Source organism: Calidris pugnax, unplaced genomic scaffold (assembly GCF_001431845.1).
Source record: "Calidris pugnax isolate Ruff unplaced genomic scaffold, ASM143184v1 scaffold24, whole genome shotgun sequence".
Taxonomy (NCBI): domain Eukaryota; kingdom Metazoa; phylum Chordata; class Aves; order Charadriiformes; family Scolopacidae; genus Calidris; species Calidris pugnax.
In genome coordinates, this window is record NW_015090922.1 from 27,604,599 (window position 1) to 27,618,022 (window position 13,424).

Consider the following 13,424-nt stretch of genomic DNA (forward strand, 5'->3'; position numbering starts at 1 on the left):
ACGCCTCACGGGAAGGGCGGGGATGGGGGCGCCGCCGCGCTGTCTTCTGGGACATAGAGTTCTGTGCTGGCACGGCCAACCCGACCTCAGTGAGACGAAAAACTACAACTCCCAGGACACACCGCGGGGCGACCCCGTTCCGAAGGCAGAAGCGAGGCGGTTTGAAGCCCTGACAGGACGGGGCGTGCTCTCGCGTGCCATGGCGGCGCTCGGCGCCTACCGCTGCATCGAGTGCAACCGGGAGGCGGCGGAGCTGTACAGGGACTACCAGCGCGGGGTGCTCCGCATCTCCATCTGCGTGAGTCGCGGCGGCGGGGCCGAGCAGCGGGCGAGGGAGGCCGGAGGGGAGGGCGAGGGGCGGGCTTCGACGTCAGCATGCGGCGGCACGTGGCGGCGTTCCCTCCCTTCCGCGCCCCGCCCGGGTGCCGGTTGGCCCTTGGCCCGCGGGCCGTCCTTCCCGCCGCCATCGCCCCCGGGTCTCCCGGCAGGCCCAGATGCGCCTCTGAACGGGGCCCTGTGGCAACGGGCCTGTCCCCCCCGCTCTGTGTCCTACCCTCGCTGAAAGGCAGGCCTGGGCCTGGCACCGTCGTTGGGCAACTTCAGGGCAGTTGGGGAACAGCCGGACCCAAATCATAAAATCGTCACAGAATGGTTTGGGTTGGAAGAGACCTTAGAGATCATCTAGTTCTAGCTCCCCTGCCGTGGGCAGGGACACCTCCCACCAGAGCAGGTTGCTCAAAGCCTCATCCAGCCTGGCCTTGGACACCTCCAGGGATGGGGCATCCACAGCTTCTCTGGGCAACCTGTTCCAGTGCTTCACCACCCTCATAGTGAAAGATTTCTTCCTGATATCTGTATGTCAGGTTTTGTCTGATAATTATTCAATTCCAGAGGAGGGCCATGAAGATGATCAGAGGGCTGGAGCACCTCTCCTATGAAGGCAGGCTGAGAGAGCTAGGGTTGTTCAGCCTGGAGAAGAGAAGGCTCCAGGGAGGCCTTATTGTGGCCTTCCGCTACCTAAAGGAGAGTTACAGGAAAGCTGGAGAGGAACTTTTTACAAGGGCATGTAGTGATAGGAGAAAGGGTGATGGCTTCAAACTGGAAGAGGGTAGATTTAGATTAGGTATCAGGAAATTGCTCTCTTCCATACTAAACCATTCTATGATTCTACATCTTGATTTTAAAATCTTTGATTTCATCTGTGAAAGTGTTTCACAACATCCTTTCTGCTCCTTATAAAATTGGGAAACCTTGTGCTTGAGCCAGTTGTTGAATATTTTGCATTTTGTAAGGAATTAGTTGTGTACCCTTCCAACTTCCTTTGTGGTTGTTTCCCCCAGTCTTGTAGCCCTTGGCATTTTGAGAATGCTGATAGAAGATGGATTAATTTACTAACCATGGAGCAATAAACAGATGATCAGAAAGCTTTATATGAAACGTGTGATGAATTCCATTACAGCCTTATGACTTTTGAGTCATTCAAGCATTTCTTAGATCAAAAAGAGATCATAGGCAAGCAGATCATAGCGGTCTGTGGCCAGTTTATATTTGGAGAATTAGTGGTTATCTCAAGCTGAAAGAGGTACACATTAGAACTCAGCTTCTGTTGTCAACAAGAGGCTGTGAAAATAAGTTATGTACAAATTACTGATGATATTAGAAAGAGCTGATTTAGATCCTTTTCTGTCCCAGCCCAGCAGTCAGTTAAAATAGCTTGTTGCTGTAGAGAATAAACCAGCTGAAATTTTACACAAAAATCTCTGCAAACTTTGCAAAAACGGGAGAGATCAGCACTTTCCTTAGGTACAAGACAAACAAAGTAATAGAGATTTGTGCTCGCTTTAGACATGAACGCTGCAAGGAAAAAATGATTTTTGGCTGCTTTTTTGTGCTGCTATAATGTGTTGTGTTTAGAAGTGGATGTGGACTACATTGAATCATTGGTAGTCAAATCATGTATTAAAAATTAATCATTGGTACATGATAAAAATGCACATGGTTTTCTTTGGAGCTCTTTAATGTGGAGCTTCAAACTCATCTTTGAAATCAAGGACAAGTTGAATACAAAAGAACAAGTATAAAGCTTATGCCTGCAGCTATATCACATAAGATTTAGCACATCTTGTAAACCCAGGTCATCAGTTATGGTTATTAATTTGGCTGTGATAATCTCCAAGGCAGACTGGGAGCCAGTAGGTGGCACCCGTTCCTCTTAGCATTTAACCATTTGAGGACTGAAGATTTTGGTCTTCCAGAGCTGTGGCATCCCATGCAGAATCGAAGACTTAAGTCCCAGTTGCTGTGTCCATCACTAACTTAAACTCTTAACAAAAAGAGTAAAGGACTTAACAAAAGGAGTAAAAGAAAGAGCAAAGAATCACATGTTCCTAGCAAATTGGAATTCTGTCCACCTTTCTTCATGCAGGTGGAGAACGGTACCATTTTTCGCTTACTCATACCTGTCTTGTTTCCTCTCTCTTTGTTGTGGGTTGTCATGGATCAATTGCAGCCTCAATTCTACTTGCTTATATGTGATGTGTATCCTATGATATGTGGAGCCTTTCTCTCCATTTCTGGCCACCCAGAAAGTGCTGAGAGTAGGAATAGTCCACATGAGGAACAGGCAATATGAAGCGTGTTAGTAAGAAACACGTTAGCTCACAGTTTGTAAAGTGGAGATGAGAATGTTAGAAAATTGCCAAGATCAAAACTGATCTGAATTCAGCTTTACCTGCATATTGCAGGAAAGCACTGCTGTTGTCTCCAGGTATCAAGACCTCATGGTTTCTAATAGGGCACTTCTTGTTTTACTTTTTCCTTTTAATTTGGAAGAATAGTTTTGTCAGTGCACAAACCCTCTGGAGGCATTCTACTCCATGCAGGCAATGCTCTGCTTCAGCCAGAGACCTGAAGTCGGTCAGCATCACGTTACCAGCAACAAAAATTAGTCAAGTACAGAATGTCATTTAATACCCTTCATAAACTTTCATGAGTAGTGTTATAATGAGTTTGTCAGTGTTATGAATCATCTTAACCTGAAAACAATGATAGATTAGGAGTCTTCTCCACTTCAGAAGATGCAAAGATCCCACTTACTGGTGTGAAACATCATTTCTGTCAGGTATTTATAAAATTTAGAGTGTGAGCCTCTAAAAATTTAGGAAAAGCTGAAAGTATTTGAGAAAAACTGGAAGTCTGAGGTGAGATTAGAATGTGTGATCACTCGGCCTGAGAACAGTTTTCATCTCTTTGTGGAATTAGAGCATTGAGTACTGCTACTCCATTGTAGCTCAAGAGAGAAAAATAAAAAGTACCTAGAAAGATTGCATAATGATACTTAAAGTGAGGCCAGTGGACATTGTTTAGATAATTTTTTGGTTCAAAAGCTTTGGGACACTTGTGTTTCATTCCCATTTTCAAGTAGTACATGAAAATACTGACACATAAGGTAAAAAAAAAACAAACAACCCAACATTTGTTCCATATGATGTGTAGTATAAAGGGCCCCAGAAAATTAGGAACAAGCACAACATTGCCGAGATCATCACTGTTCTATACTGACCTACAGACTTGCCCCAATCCTAGTTTAAAGTTATCCTTGATAAATTAATAAATTTAAATCTAAAAGGTTTTTGCCAATCTTGGGATATTCTTGTCATTAACACCTTTCAGGACATCACCTTGAGGTTGAAGGAGCTAAGTTCTTCCAACAGCATCTTCTACATCTATTTTTTAAATGCATTTAGCCTGATCTGCACATGATTTTCAGGTGGAAGACTTGAATTTGAATGCCTAAGCAAAATTCCATGATTTTGTATTCTGTTATTAATCTGATGAAGAGAATAATGGATTTTTTTCCAGAGGCAAATACTAAAAGCTTCCATTAGGGAACATCTGTTTCCAGCCCGCAATATTAGAGTACAGTTTTGGAAATTCAGCCTAATATTCATGGGGCTGCTTCAGTTTAGTTCTTGCAGTGTTTGTTATTGCTCTTAAAATAATTAAAAGTTTCTTTGAGCTCCATATTGTCATTTCAGTTCAGGCAACCATTAAAGACCTCACAAGTGTTACCATCCTGTTTGGAAATTTGCAACGGGTACAGAAGAAACTAAAGAAACCTTCTTCTGTCAGACATGAAAGTCCACACAGTACAATAAAATTCAGGATGGAAAGGTCATATCTTTTCTTAAGAGCTCTTCAAGGTGGCTAACTGCCACAAATTCTTCAAGTTCTGTAAATTTTTTAAATCTGTTTTGTTTAACCAAGGCCAGTTCAGCTTCTGCTACTGCACATTCCTTCTTGCTCGAGACTTGCATTTAGTGAATGAATCTTTTTCTCATCCTGTGTACATTTTGCTGTGCGAGTGCCATTACAAGAGACAGGTGGATTATTGTTCCTTAAAAAGAATTTAAGGGTACTTAAAAATGGATAATAACACTCTGTGGAAACTCACGTCCTCATGGAGACCTGTTCAATATGTTTTTTCTTCAGTGTGATAACTGGGGGGTGGCGGAGGTTGTTGGGAGAGGGGGTGTGTGTGTGCAGGCATGTTAGGATTCTCTCCAACAAGGTGACTTGTAGTCGTGTTGCAACTCATGGGTCTGGTTCTAGTCCTAGGCTGTGAACATGCTGGTATATTCCCTATTCCAAACCAGAAGTGATGGTAAAAGTAAGCCGAGCTGGTTTTCTATAGAGGAGCTTTTTGTTAATTATTTCGAGATCCTTAAAACTTAAATAATGTGTAAATAATGCAACAAATCTTCACTGACTGTGTTAAGAACTAACCATTACAAAAGTAACAAAAAATACTGTTCAGATAATGTTCCCGCTCTTAATGATATAATCAGTATTAATGCTATAGGGGGGAAAAAACCCCACATTCAGCTAACCTGGAATAAATTCTGCAGTCAAGGTGCAATGAATATAAAAGGAAATTAGCAAACTTGACTTATTCAAAAATAGAAGGAAAAATATGCACATTTTTAAAAATTTGGTTTTAAATTACATGTATGTTGTTGTGTTTAAAAAATGTTAATCGTTCCAGACCCCAACAAAGGGAAAGAAATTATTCATTGCAATATGTAGAGCTCAGTCAAGATCCCCCTTGTGTTTTGTAATAAGAAAGCCAAATTGCCTGAGCAGTGCACACTTCATTTAGCTTTTCTGCAATTAAAAAATAATTGAAAAGCTCTTTTATTGCAGCAAGGCAGAGAGACTGTAAGTGCTTTGAATGCAAAGCATTTATGTGGTAAGATAAAGAATCTGTCAAGAGTACAAAGATTATTTTTTTATTTACATAACTTAATCTACAGGCAAACTCCGTACTGGAAAACATAGGAAAATTATAAAACAATATTTTTATTTTCAGTTTTCTGAAATTAAATGCATCTGAAACTGGGCTGTATTGTTTTTCAGCTTATTATGACACTTAGCCTCATCCCTAATAAAGAACCCATTCCTGAAAGCAGCACAGCTAATTACATTTTATTGTTTAAGGGTGCAACTGGGATTAAGGGCATTCTCTCAAGATGATGGGTCTGTGTTAGTTTGCCCTAATAAATGGAACTATGTTCATGTTGAAGCTATATACATATTGTTAAAATTTGCTGTATAAAAAAAATTGCCAAGCTCCAAACCCTGGAGAAAAGAATACTAAAACAAGACTGTTTCACTGGTGTTTCTAATTACCAGAGATTTGCAAACATATTCCTGGTGTGGTTTTCATGGTATTTTTAGTTCAGGATAAAGCGTGGTTATTCAATGTATATTTTTATTTTCTGTCGTGTCCTGTGGATTCCTTTTTAAGAACATTTTTCCCTTCCACCACCCCCATCCCAAAATACTTTTACTTAAAAATTCAGTTGTGTTTTAATGTTGGAGAGAGAGCACTCTAAAAAAGTAATGTTCATATACTTTGAGAATTTTGCCCTTAAGTGACAGTAGGTATTTCCTCAAATATTTGTACACTGTACTGTATTTGGCGTACATTTGTGAACTGTGTTTGCAGTTGAGTATCTTTGATGAACAAAGAAGAGGTATGCCTTTTGAGTCGTGTTTTATAAAAGGCTGATAAACATGCATTCAGAATTAACATTTCAGTACTTCTTTTGTCTTATTTAATACAACTGAGATGTTAAAACATATGTTACTTTCCTTAACTGTTTTGGAGTGCTTTGATCAGATAGAATCTGGTACGCTACACGATGAAGAACATGGTTGTACTAGCTTTTGAAGATTTCTGTTTTTTCTTAAAGCTACCTTTGCTCATTTTTTAAAAAATAATATTTTTAAGATAACGAAGCAAATTTCTAAGTAATTAAGCTTTTTCTTTTTAAAAAGCAGACAAACATAGTCAAATATTCCTAAATACTTGATTAGTCAAACAATTCCTAAATAATATCCATTTAAATTAATTAGAATATTGAAATACATTCAACGCCCTTTTTAAGGGGAGCACAGTAACTGTTGGACTTCTGTGTGTCCGCATCAAATATTCATAATTTTCCTTAAATTTGCCAATTTAGAAGATGAGGCATAAATAGAGTTTGCAGTGCCAAGCTTGACCTTTATGTTCTGCACAATTACCTGAAAGTACCTTTTAATCAAAGTAATGTCTGTTTTTTTCAAGGAAAGATACCAGTTGTTTCTGATGTCAGTTACATATTTAAGGAAGAAATTAAAAACTGGTTAAAAGGATGGAGAAATCCATTCTATCATTTTAGAACTTATTATGTTAACCGAGGCATTTCTTTGAGAAATCCCCAAAGAAGATTGAAAAAGCTCAGTTTTGTTAAGGATGTGTGTTCTTCGGTCACCAGGCTGTTGACTACAGTTGCGCAGAACTGCAGCTGGGAATGAGCTGGGAATGAGCACCAGTATTGTATTCACTCTAAACTGCCTGACTAAAGTCTTAAAAGTCAGCATCAAGCAACTCTCCAGAGCTGAGCTGCTCATGCTGATCTTCTCTGGAAGTGCTGGTGATTATCAATGCCCATAGAGTTATGTCCCTTTAACTACATAAAGCTATCTAGTTAAACCTATATGTACTTAAACTGCATTAACTGCATTGATTTTGCTGAAGTCAGGTTCTAGTCACAAGTTTCCTTCCTAGGTATTTAAGGTTAGTGTCAGATGTTTTAGTAGTACAGCTGGAAGAAATAAATGTGTTATGGGAAAACTTGAGAGCATAATAAATGCCGAGGTATGTAGGATATCCTTCATCTAACCTTCATGACACCCATTGTGTTCAAGAATAATCTTCTTTTGTATGTGCTTGTCCAGTGCTTGTGTGAATAAGCCTATAAAAAAATTGGAGTTTTCCTGTGCTACATCAACCTAGAGATTTGACATATGTAAATTACCATTTATAAGAATATCTGTTAATGATTTCCCTGTAGAAAGAAATGAAGCAAAACACTGCCTTTAATTATAGTTGCAATTTCTTTTTCACTCTATTAAATCCTGTAGCTGTGGTCTTCGGTTAATTATGTTCTTTCTTCCATCTCTCTAGCTTTAATTTTAGACCTATCGAACTGGTAGTTAATTGAGTCAATTTCTGAATTCATTATCTCTAACTTGTGTACTGTCATACACAGTATTTACTTTTCTAATCCAAATTTGTTTGTTGTTTTTTTTTCTTGAGTTGGACTAAGAAACACTCATTAGTGGTAAGCAACATTCCTTTGGTGCTCTATTAAATTTAAACATTTGTTTGGATGTTTTCTTGATAGAGAGTATTGAGATTATTGAGTCAATTTCTAGTGAAATTTTGCATTCTCAATTTCTCCAGTAATAGTTCTTGTAAATAGCAAGGAAAAGTTGACTTTGGACACATGGAATCCCTATCAAATTGAAAAGAATTTTTCATTCTTTCCTGGGAGTTGGGCTGGAGGTGTGTGTTGCCTAAAGCTGCATTTTTAGTGTATTTTTAGCACTCATTAAAATGGAAATGGAGATTGTTTCTAGGTCTCTTGTACTCTGAGCACAGCAGCTGATATGGAGGCCCAGGGGAGCAGGATTAGCTGAGGACAGGCAGGAGGATGAGCGGCAGGAGGAAGCTGAAGCACCCTCCTGCAAGTCCACTTGTTTGAGCTGAAGGGATTCCTGTGATCGCCTCCTCCTGCTCCCCACTCTCTGCTAGAAGTTATTTCTCCTCCAGGTCTGTTAGATGAGCCTCTTGTAAGACTGTTAGTTAACCATCCTGTCCACAGTTAGTATAATTGCCTTTTGCTAGCCCTTTCCATTTAACTCAAGTCAAGGAGAGATCACCCATCCAAGTCAGTCAATAAATCTTAAGGGGGTTGACGACAAGCAGTTCCCAGTGGTCCGGGTGAAATGTGCTCTAGTAGGCACAGCAGATGTATTGGAGAGGTAATAGTCTAGTGTCTTACCACTATTTACTAGCAACTTCTGATTCTTTGGCTGTATCTGTGTGTGAAAACTACATTATCAGCATTCTGGATATATTGGTGTTTGGTCTGAAATGGAAAATCAGTTGAAACATCTAGACAATTTGCCAGTATGGAAGAACAGTGGAACAGCAACATATATTTACTGTCTTCTTGAAAGGAAGAAAAAGGTAGAATATGAGGGTAAAACATCTCTTAAAAGAAGGAAATTATAGAAGAAATTAATTTTTTTTTTTATTCCCCCCCCCCAAAATACCAAAAAATACCTTCAAAAATATTCATTAGATGAGCCATGATTAGTTAACCTTTAACAAAATCCCGGTCCATTTCTTGAGTTTGGGAAGATAGTTTGTTCTTTGGCATCTGTAGGGCACAAAACAGCAACTAAGTACATCCTTGCATAGTTTATTATCTGTGTTAATCTGAAGCCTGTAAAAATCAATAATGTGTCTTTATGTTTTATAAGGGAATCTGTGTGTCAACTGTAGTGTCAAGGAAGGGGAAGCAATTTTTCTGGATGGATTAAAAACCTATTGAAAATGAAAGATTACATTAAGGAAAGACTGATAAGAATTGAATAGTTAGTTTGGATTCATGCAGTTCTGTCAAGATTAGAGGAACATTTAATAAACTCTTTCTTTCTTTTTTTTTTTCTAATTCCTGTTATTTTGTGACTTTCAGAAATCCTGCCAGAAACCTGTGGACAAATACATTGAGTATGATCCTGTTATCATCTTGATTAATGCAATTTTATGTAAAGCACAAGCATACAGGCACATTCTTTTCAATACGAAGATAAATGTAAGTTGTTATGCCCCTAGTTTTTTTGGTTAAAGATATATTTAGATTTGGTAAGTGTTCTCCTGCCCTTCCACATGTTCCAGCAAGCTGAACCAGTTATGCTGTAAATGCAACACAGGAAATCTCAAACTCTAGCAGTTACTAAGAAAGTTACTGTCCACAGTCGTGATGTCACAATGCCAGCAAATACAGTAGTCATCTTACTTGCTAAAAGAGAAGGAACTGTACAGAACTCTTCTTGCAGTTTTCTACACCCTCTAATTTGCCTGTCATGTTAATTAATGTTAAAAGGATGATGTGCTAAACTACACTGGAAGAGAAAGATCTAATTTCAAATTAATTTCCAAATTAAATTTCTGTTGGGAACAATTCTTTCTGAAATGAGCTATAGTAGCATAATGTACCACATTAACAATACTATGCCAATTAAACCTACTGTATTAATTTCTCATGAGTTTCTTCCTGAATAATCACCATGCCCTCCAAGCTCTAGCAAAAGATAGCAGCTTTCACGTGAAGCATTGTTGATGCAGTTACGAAGTCAACTTAGTTGTGCTGGCCAGGCTGGACTGTAGAAGTGCAGCTTTTCTGCCAGAATTGCATATTTTTACTTTAAGGATTGATTTCCCAGGAGAGGGAAGCTAACCTAGAGCAAACTATCCGAGCGTAAGTGCATGCCCTGTTCGTGCTGATACCTCTTGACCAGTGCAGTGTTAAGCAATGTAGATAAATAACTTGCCTCGTCTTTCAAGCATAAATCTGACTACAGATTTTTCATTAATTCAGTGATTTTGGAGACTGGTTTTCTGTGAGGCTTCATCTGTGGAAATTTCATTTATTCAAATGAATTGAGTTGAATTTTAAACTGGCTTAGCCTGTGCATGTATGTGCAATTGCCGTAACTAGGCTCTAATGGGAAAAGCAGAATCCATGTGCAGAAGTTGCATTGGTTTATTTACATCTGTATAAAAAAAATACACCACACATACATACTGGCTTATAGACTGTTTAATGTAGAAACATGCTAACTGTGGGCCCTCAGAACATCATTCTTGCAATCACTTCAGAGGATATTTTTAAGCTTTGTTTGGTTATATTGCTCCATTTATTTTTGGTATTTCACCCTTATCTGAACTAAGAAATGATTTTGGTATAACTACATGACCAGTTTCTTCTAATGGAGATTGTCCCAGGGAAAAAGTGAAACAACACTATTTAAACCAGTTCACTGAATGGAGTAGTTGCCCTTAAACTGAAATTTTTGATTGTATAATTGTACTAGCTATGGCACAAATTTGTTTTTATATTCCTAACTGAAATGGCCTTCCCAATTTTAAAGAAGTCTAGAGCAGGCTTTGAAACCAGAGTTATATACCTTCTTCTGTATGGAACTATTCATGCAGTTTTCTATACCTTCTAATTTGCCTGTCATGTTAATTGATGCTAAAGGAATGATGTGCTAAACTAGTGGTTCCACGGAAGTAATTTGCTAATATTTCTAAACAAAATTTTGTTTAGAGATGTTGAAATGTATTTAAAATACCAGTTTCTTACTAATGCTTCAATTTATGATGATTTAATATTAACGCTTTTATTTTTCTTTTACTTACCAGATTCATGGGAAGCTCTGCGTATTTTGTTTGCTCTGTGAAGCTTATCTCAGGTGGTTGCAACTACAGGATTCAAGCCAAAATATAGAACCTGATGACTTAATCAGATATGCCAAGGAATGGGATTTTTATAGAATGTTTGGTATAGCTTCTTTAGGTAAGATTGATGATTAGTTCATATCACTATCTGCTGTTTAAGCATTGAATAACTTCATGAGTCTTTCAACAAGCCTGTATTGCGCAAATGAGTACATGATGGATGACATGTCCAACACAGTTTGGTTAAATGATTATACATGTATTCTATAACTTGCCTTCATTTAATGCAAATGCATATTTTGATCTTGATTAGAGTTCATACTGATATGATCAGCATTAGATATCAAAACACTGAAAAGTGGCAATATTTCAAAATCTTTGAATCCATTTACATAGTTTGAAGAGCCATGTAGAGCTCAGATTTATTCCATATATTATGTTGACTTCAAGGTTCATTACTCATTAAGTTGATAAAACATTAAGGGTGATCCTTACAGAAGTAAACAATAATTGGGAAAATCTGTATATGTGTGATTTTTTTTTTAAATGAATACACAAAAATACAGAGTAGTGTCATCAGTGGTAAAGACTAAATACTTCTGTGCTCTAAGATTACATTTGAAGGAAGGGGAGGGTTTTTCTTTTATTTTGGTTAGTATTTTTATTCTCATACTCTTCCTGGTGATAGTGTTTAAATCAAGCCTGTGGACTAAAACTAGTATTTCCCTTAGACATTCGGAGCTTAACTTAAGTCATTTATTGTCTAATGTTGCTTTAAGTAGGCTTTCATAACATGTCAGTAAAAATGTGGGAACTCATTTTTCAGCAGTAATTTGTCTGTTACAGTTGTCATGAGAGTTGCTTTGACATCTGCATTAATTCCAGTGTTACACAGGGATGTGGTGTCAAAAAAAGTCTAATAGCTCAACGATATTTTCACCCTAGTGTTCTTTCTCATGCTGGATGGAAAGGGTTCATTGCTGGTGACCTTTTCAAAGAAGACAAGTATTGATTTTTTTTTTTACAGGCTAACAGACAGTTGAAAAAACCCTCCTTTTGTTAAAAAGGAAAAGTAAAGAGGCTCTTATGTATGGTGTCAGAAATGATGAGTATGACAATCCTACAGATAGAATTCTGTGATTGATAGAATTATTCTGAATGTCATGATACTGAATTAGTTTAAGTAAGTAATCGTAACATTTGCCTATTAAAATGAACACCGGAGATGGAGGACATGGTCATGCTTTGCGTGTCTTTTAAATAGCAAATAAAAATAGTGGCTCAGTTGCATTTGGGACACATCATTTCACTGAAATCTATCCAGAAAAAGACTTGATTTTGGTGCTTCATTCTCTCTTTCCAACTCCTCTTATTTCTCTTAGAACAAACTTCATTTTTGGTTGGCATTTTTATTACCTTATGGTGGATGAGACCTGAGATGCTGAAAACAAAGTCTGACTTCCTGTTACTTCTCAAAGCACTACTGTTATCCAGCTACGGAAAGCTTTTGCTAATTCCAGCTGTTATTTGGGAACATGACTACACGCCTTTGTGCCTTGCGTTTATAAAAGTGTTTGTCTTGATATCAAACTCTCAGGCAATTAGAGGTACGTTTTTGGTTTCTTATTACTACATTATTTGTATAGAATGTGTGTAAGAGAATGCATCTGTTACAGAAGCCGTTACAGTTATTTTTAATTGGTATCAGATATGTGACTGAAACAGCTCTAGCTTAAAACTGTGTTATTTAGACTTTAATAGAAAGTGAATGAAACGAAACACTTTATCAAAAAAAGTAAAAACATCTCTGATCTCACCATCGTCTCTTTGTATATGCTGTATTATTATGTCCATCAGTTAGAATTTGAGACAAATCATCATGGATCATTGAAACATAAAATAGAATTCTTTTTGTTTCTGAAAAATGAAAATTTCATGTTAATTTCATGCATAGCTTTGGAATGCAGGCTTTTAAAAGATTTGTGTGATTTCATATACGTACAAATTAATGTGAATTCTCACATAGTTTCTATGATCTTCTTAAATGGTAAGTGATAAATTTGTTCTGTTTTCTTTTGCAGTTACATTGAACTTGAACCGAGTGCTCCCTTGGTTGGCCATCTTCTTTGGATTAATTTTGGAAAATGGTGTGGTCTGCTTGTTCCAGAAAATGGGATGGGATGTTTGAAACATCAATCCAGATCTGAAGAAATCCCAACAACATGATGATCACTTTCTAAGAATGATCTCTCCCAGCAGGCTCCAAAGACTCTGATAAAGAAGGGGATAGGAGACAAAAACTTGCATTAGTGGTGAATGTAGACAGTTTTAGGATGAGTTAAAATGAGAAACTTTAGAAGTTTGGCTATTTAATGTGGTGAGGTGTAAAACTTCAGCCTTAACTTGTTTATTTTCCCATTAAAAAATATGAATGTGTCACTATGCTAATAGCTTTACAAATCTGGCTGCATAGCTATGGCTGTAACAAAAAAGGTACGCTAAAAAAATTCAGCACTGTTACCAATCACTGCATTTTGGCAGAAAGAAGAGGATGAATTGTTCCCTT

General features: G+C 37.7%; 1 protein-coding gene across 1 annotated transcript; it reads left to right on the forward strand.

Moving 5' to 3' along the window:
- The first annotated feature begins 2 nt into the window (after positions 1–2).
- ARV1 (ARV1 homolog, fatty acid homeostasis modulator) lies at positions 3–13,148 on the forward strand. The gene is made up of 5 exons (XM_014951091.1): positions 3–298; positions 9,090–9,209; positions 10,823–10,976; positions 12,241–12,465; positions 12,940–13,148. Exons 1-5 carry the CDS (start codon positions 23–25, stop codon positions 13,044–13,046), a joined length of 882 nt encoding a protein of 293 aa, XP_014806577.1. The 5' UTR covers positions 3–22; the 3' UTR covers positions 13,047–13,148.
- Positions 13,149–13,424: the final 276 nt, after the last annotated feature.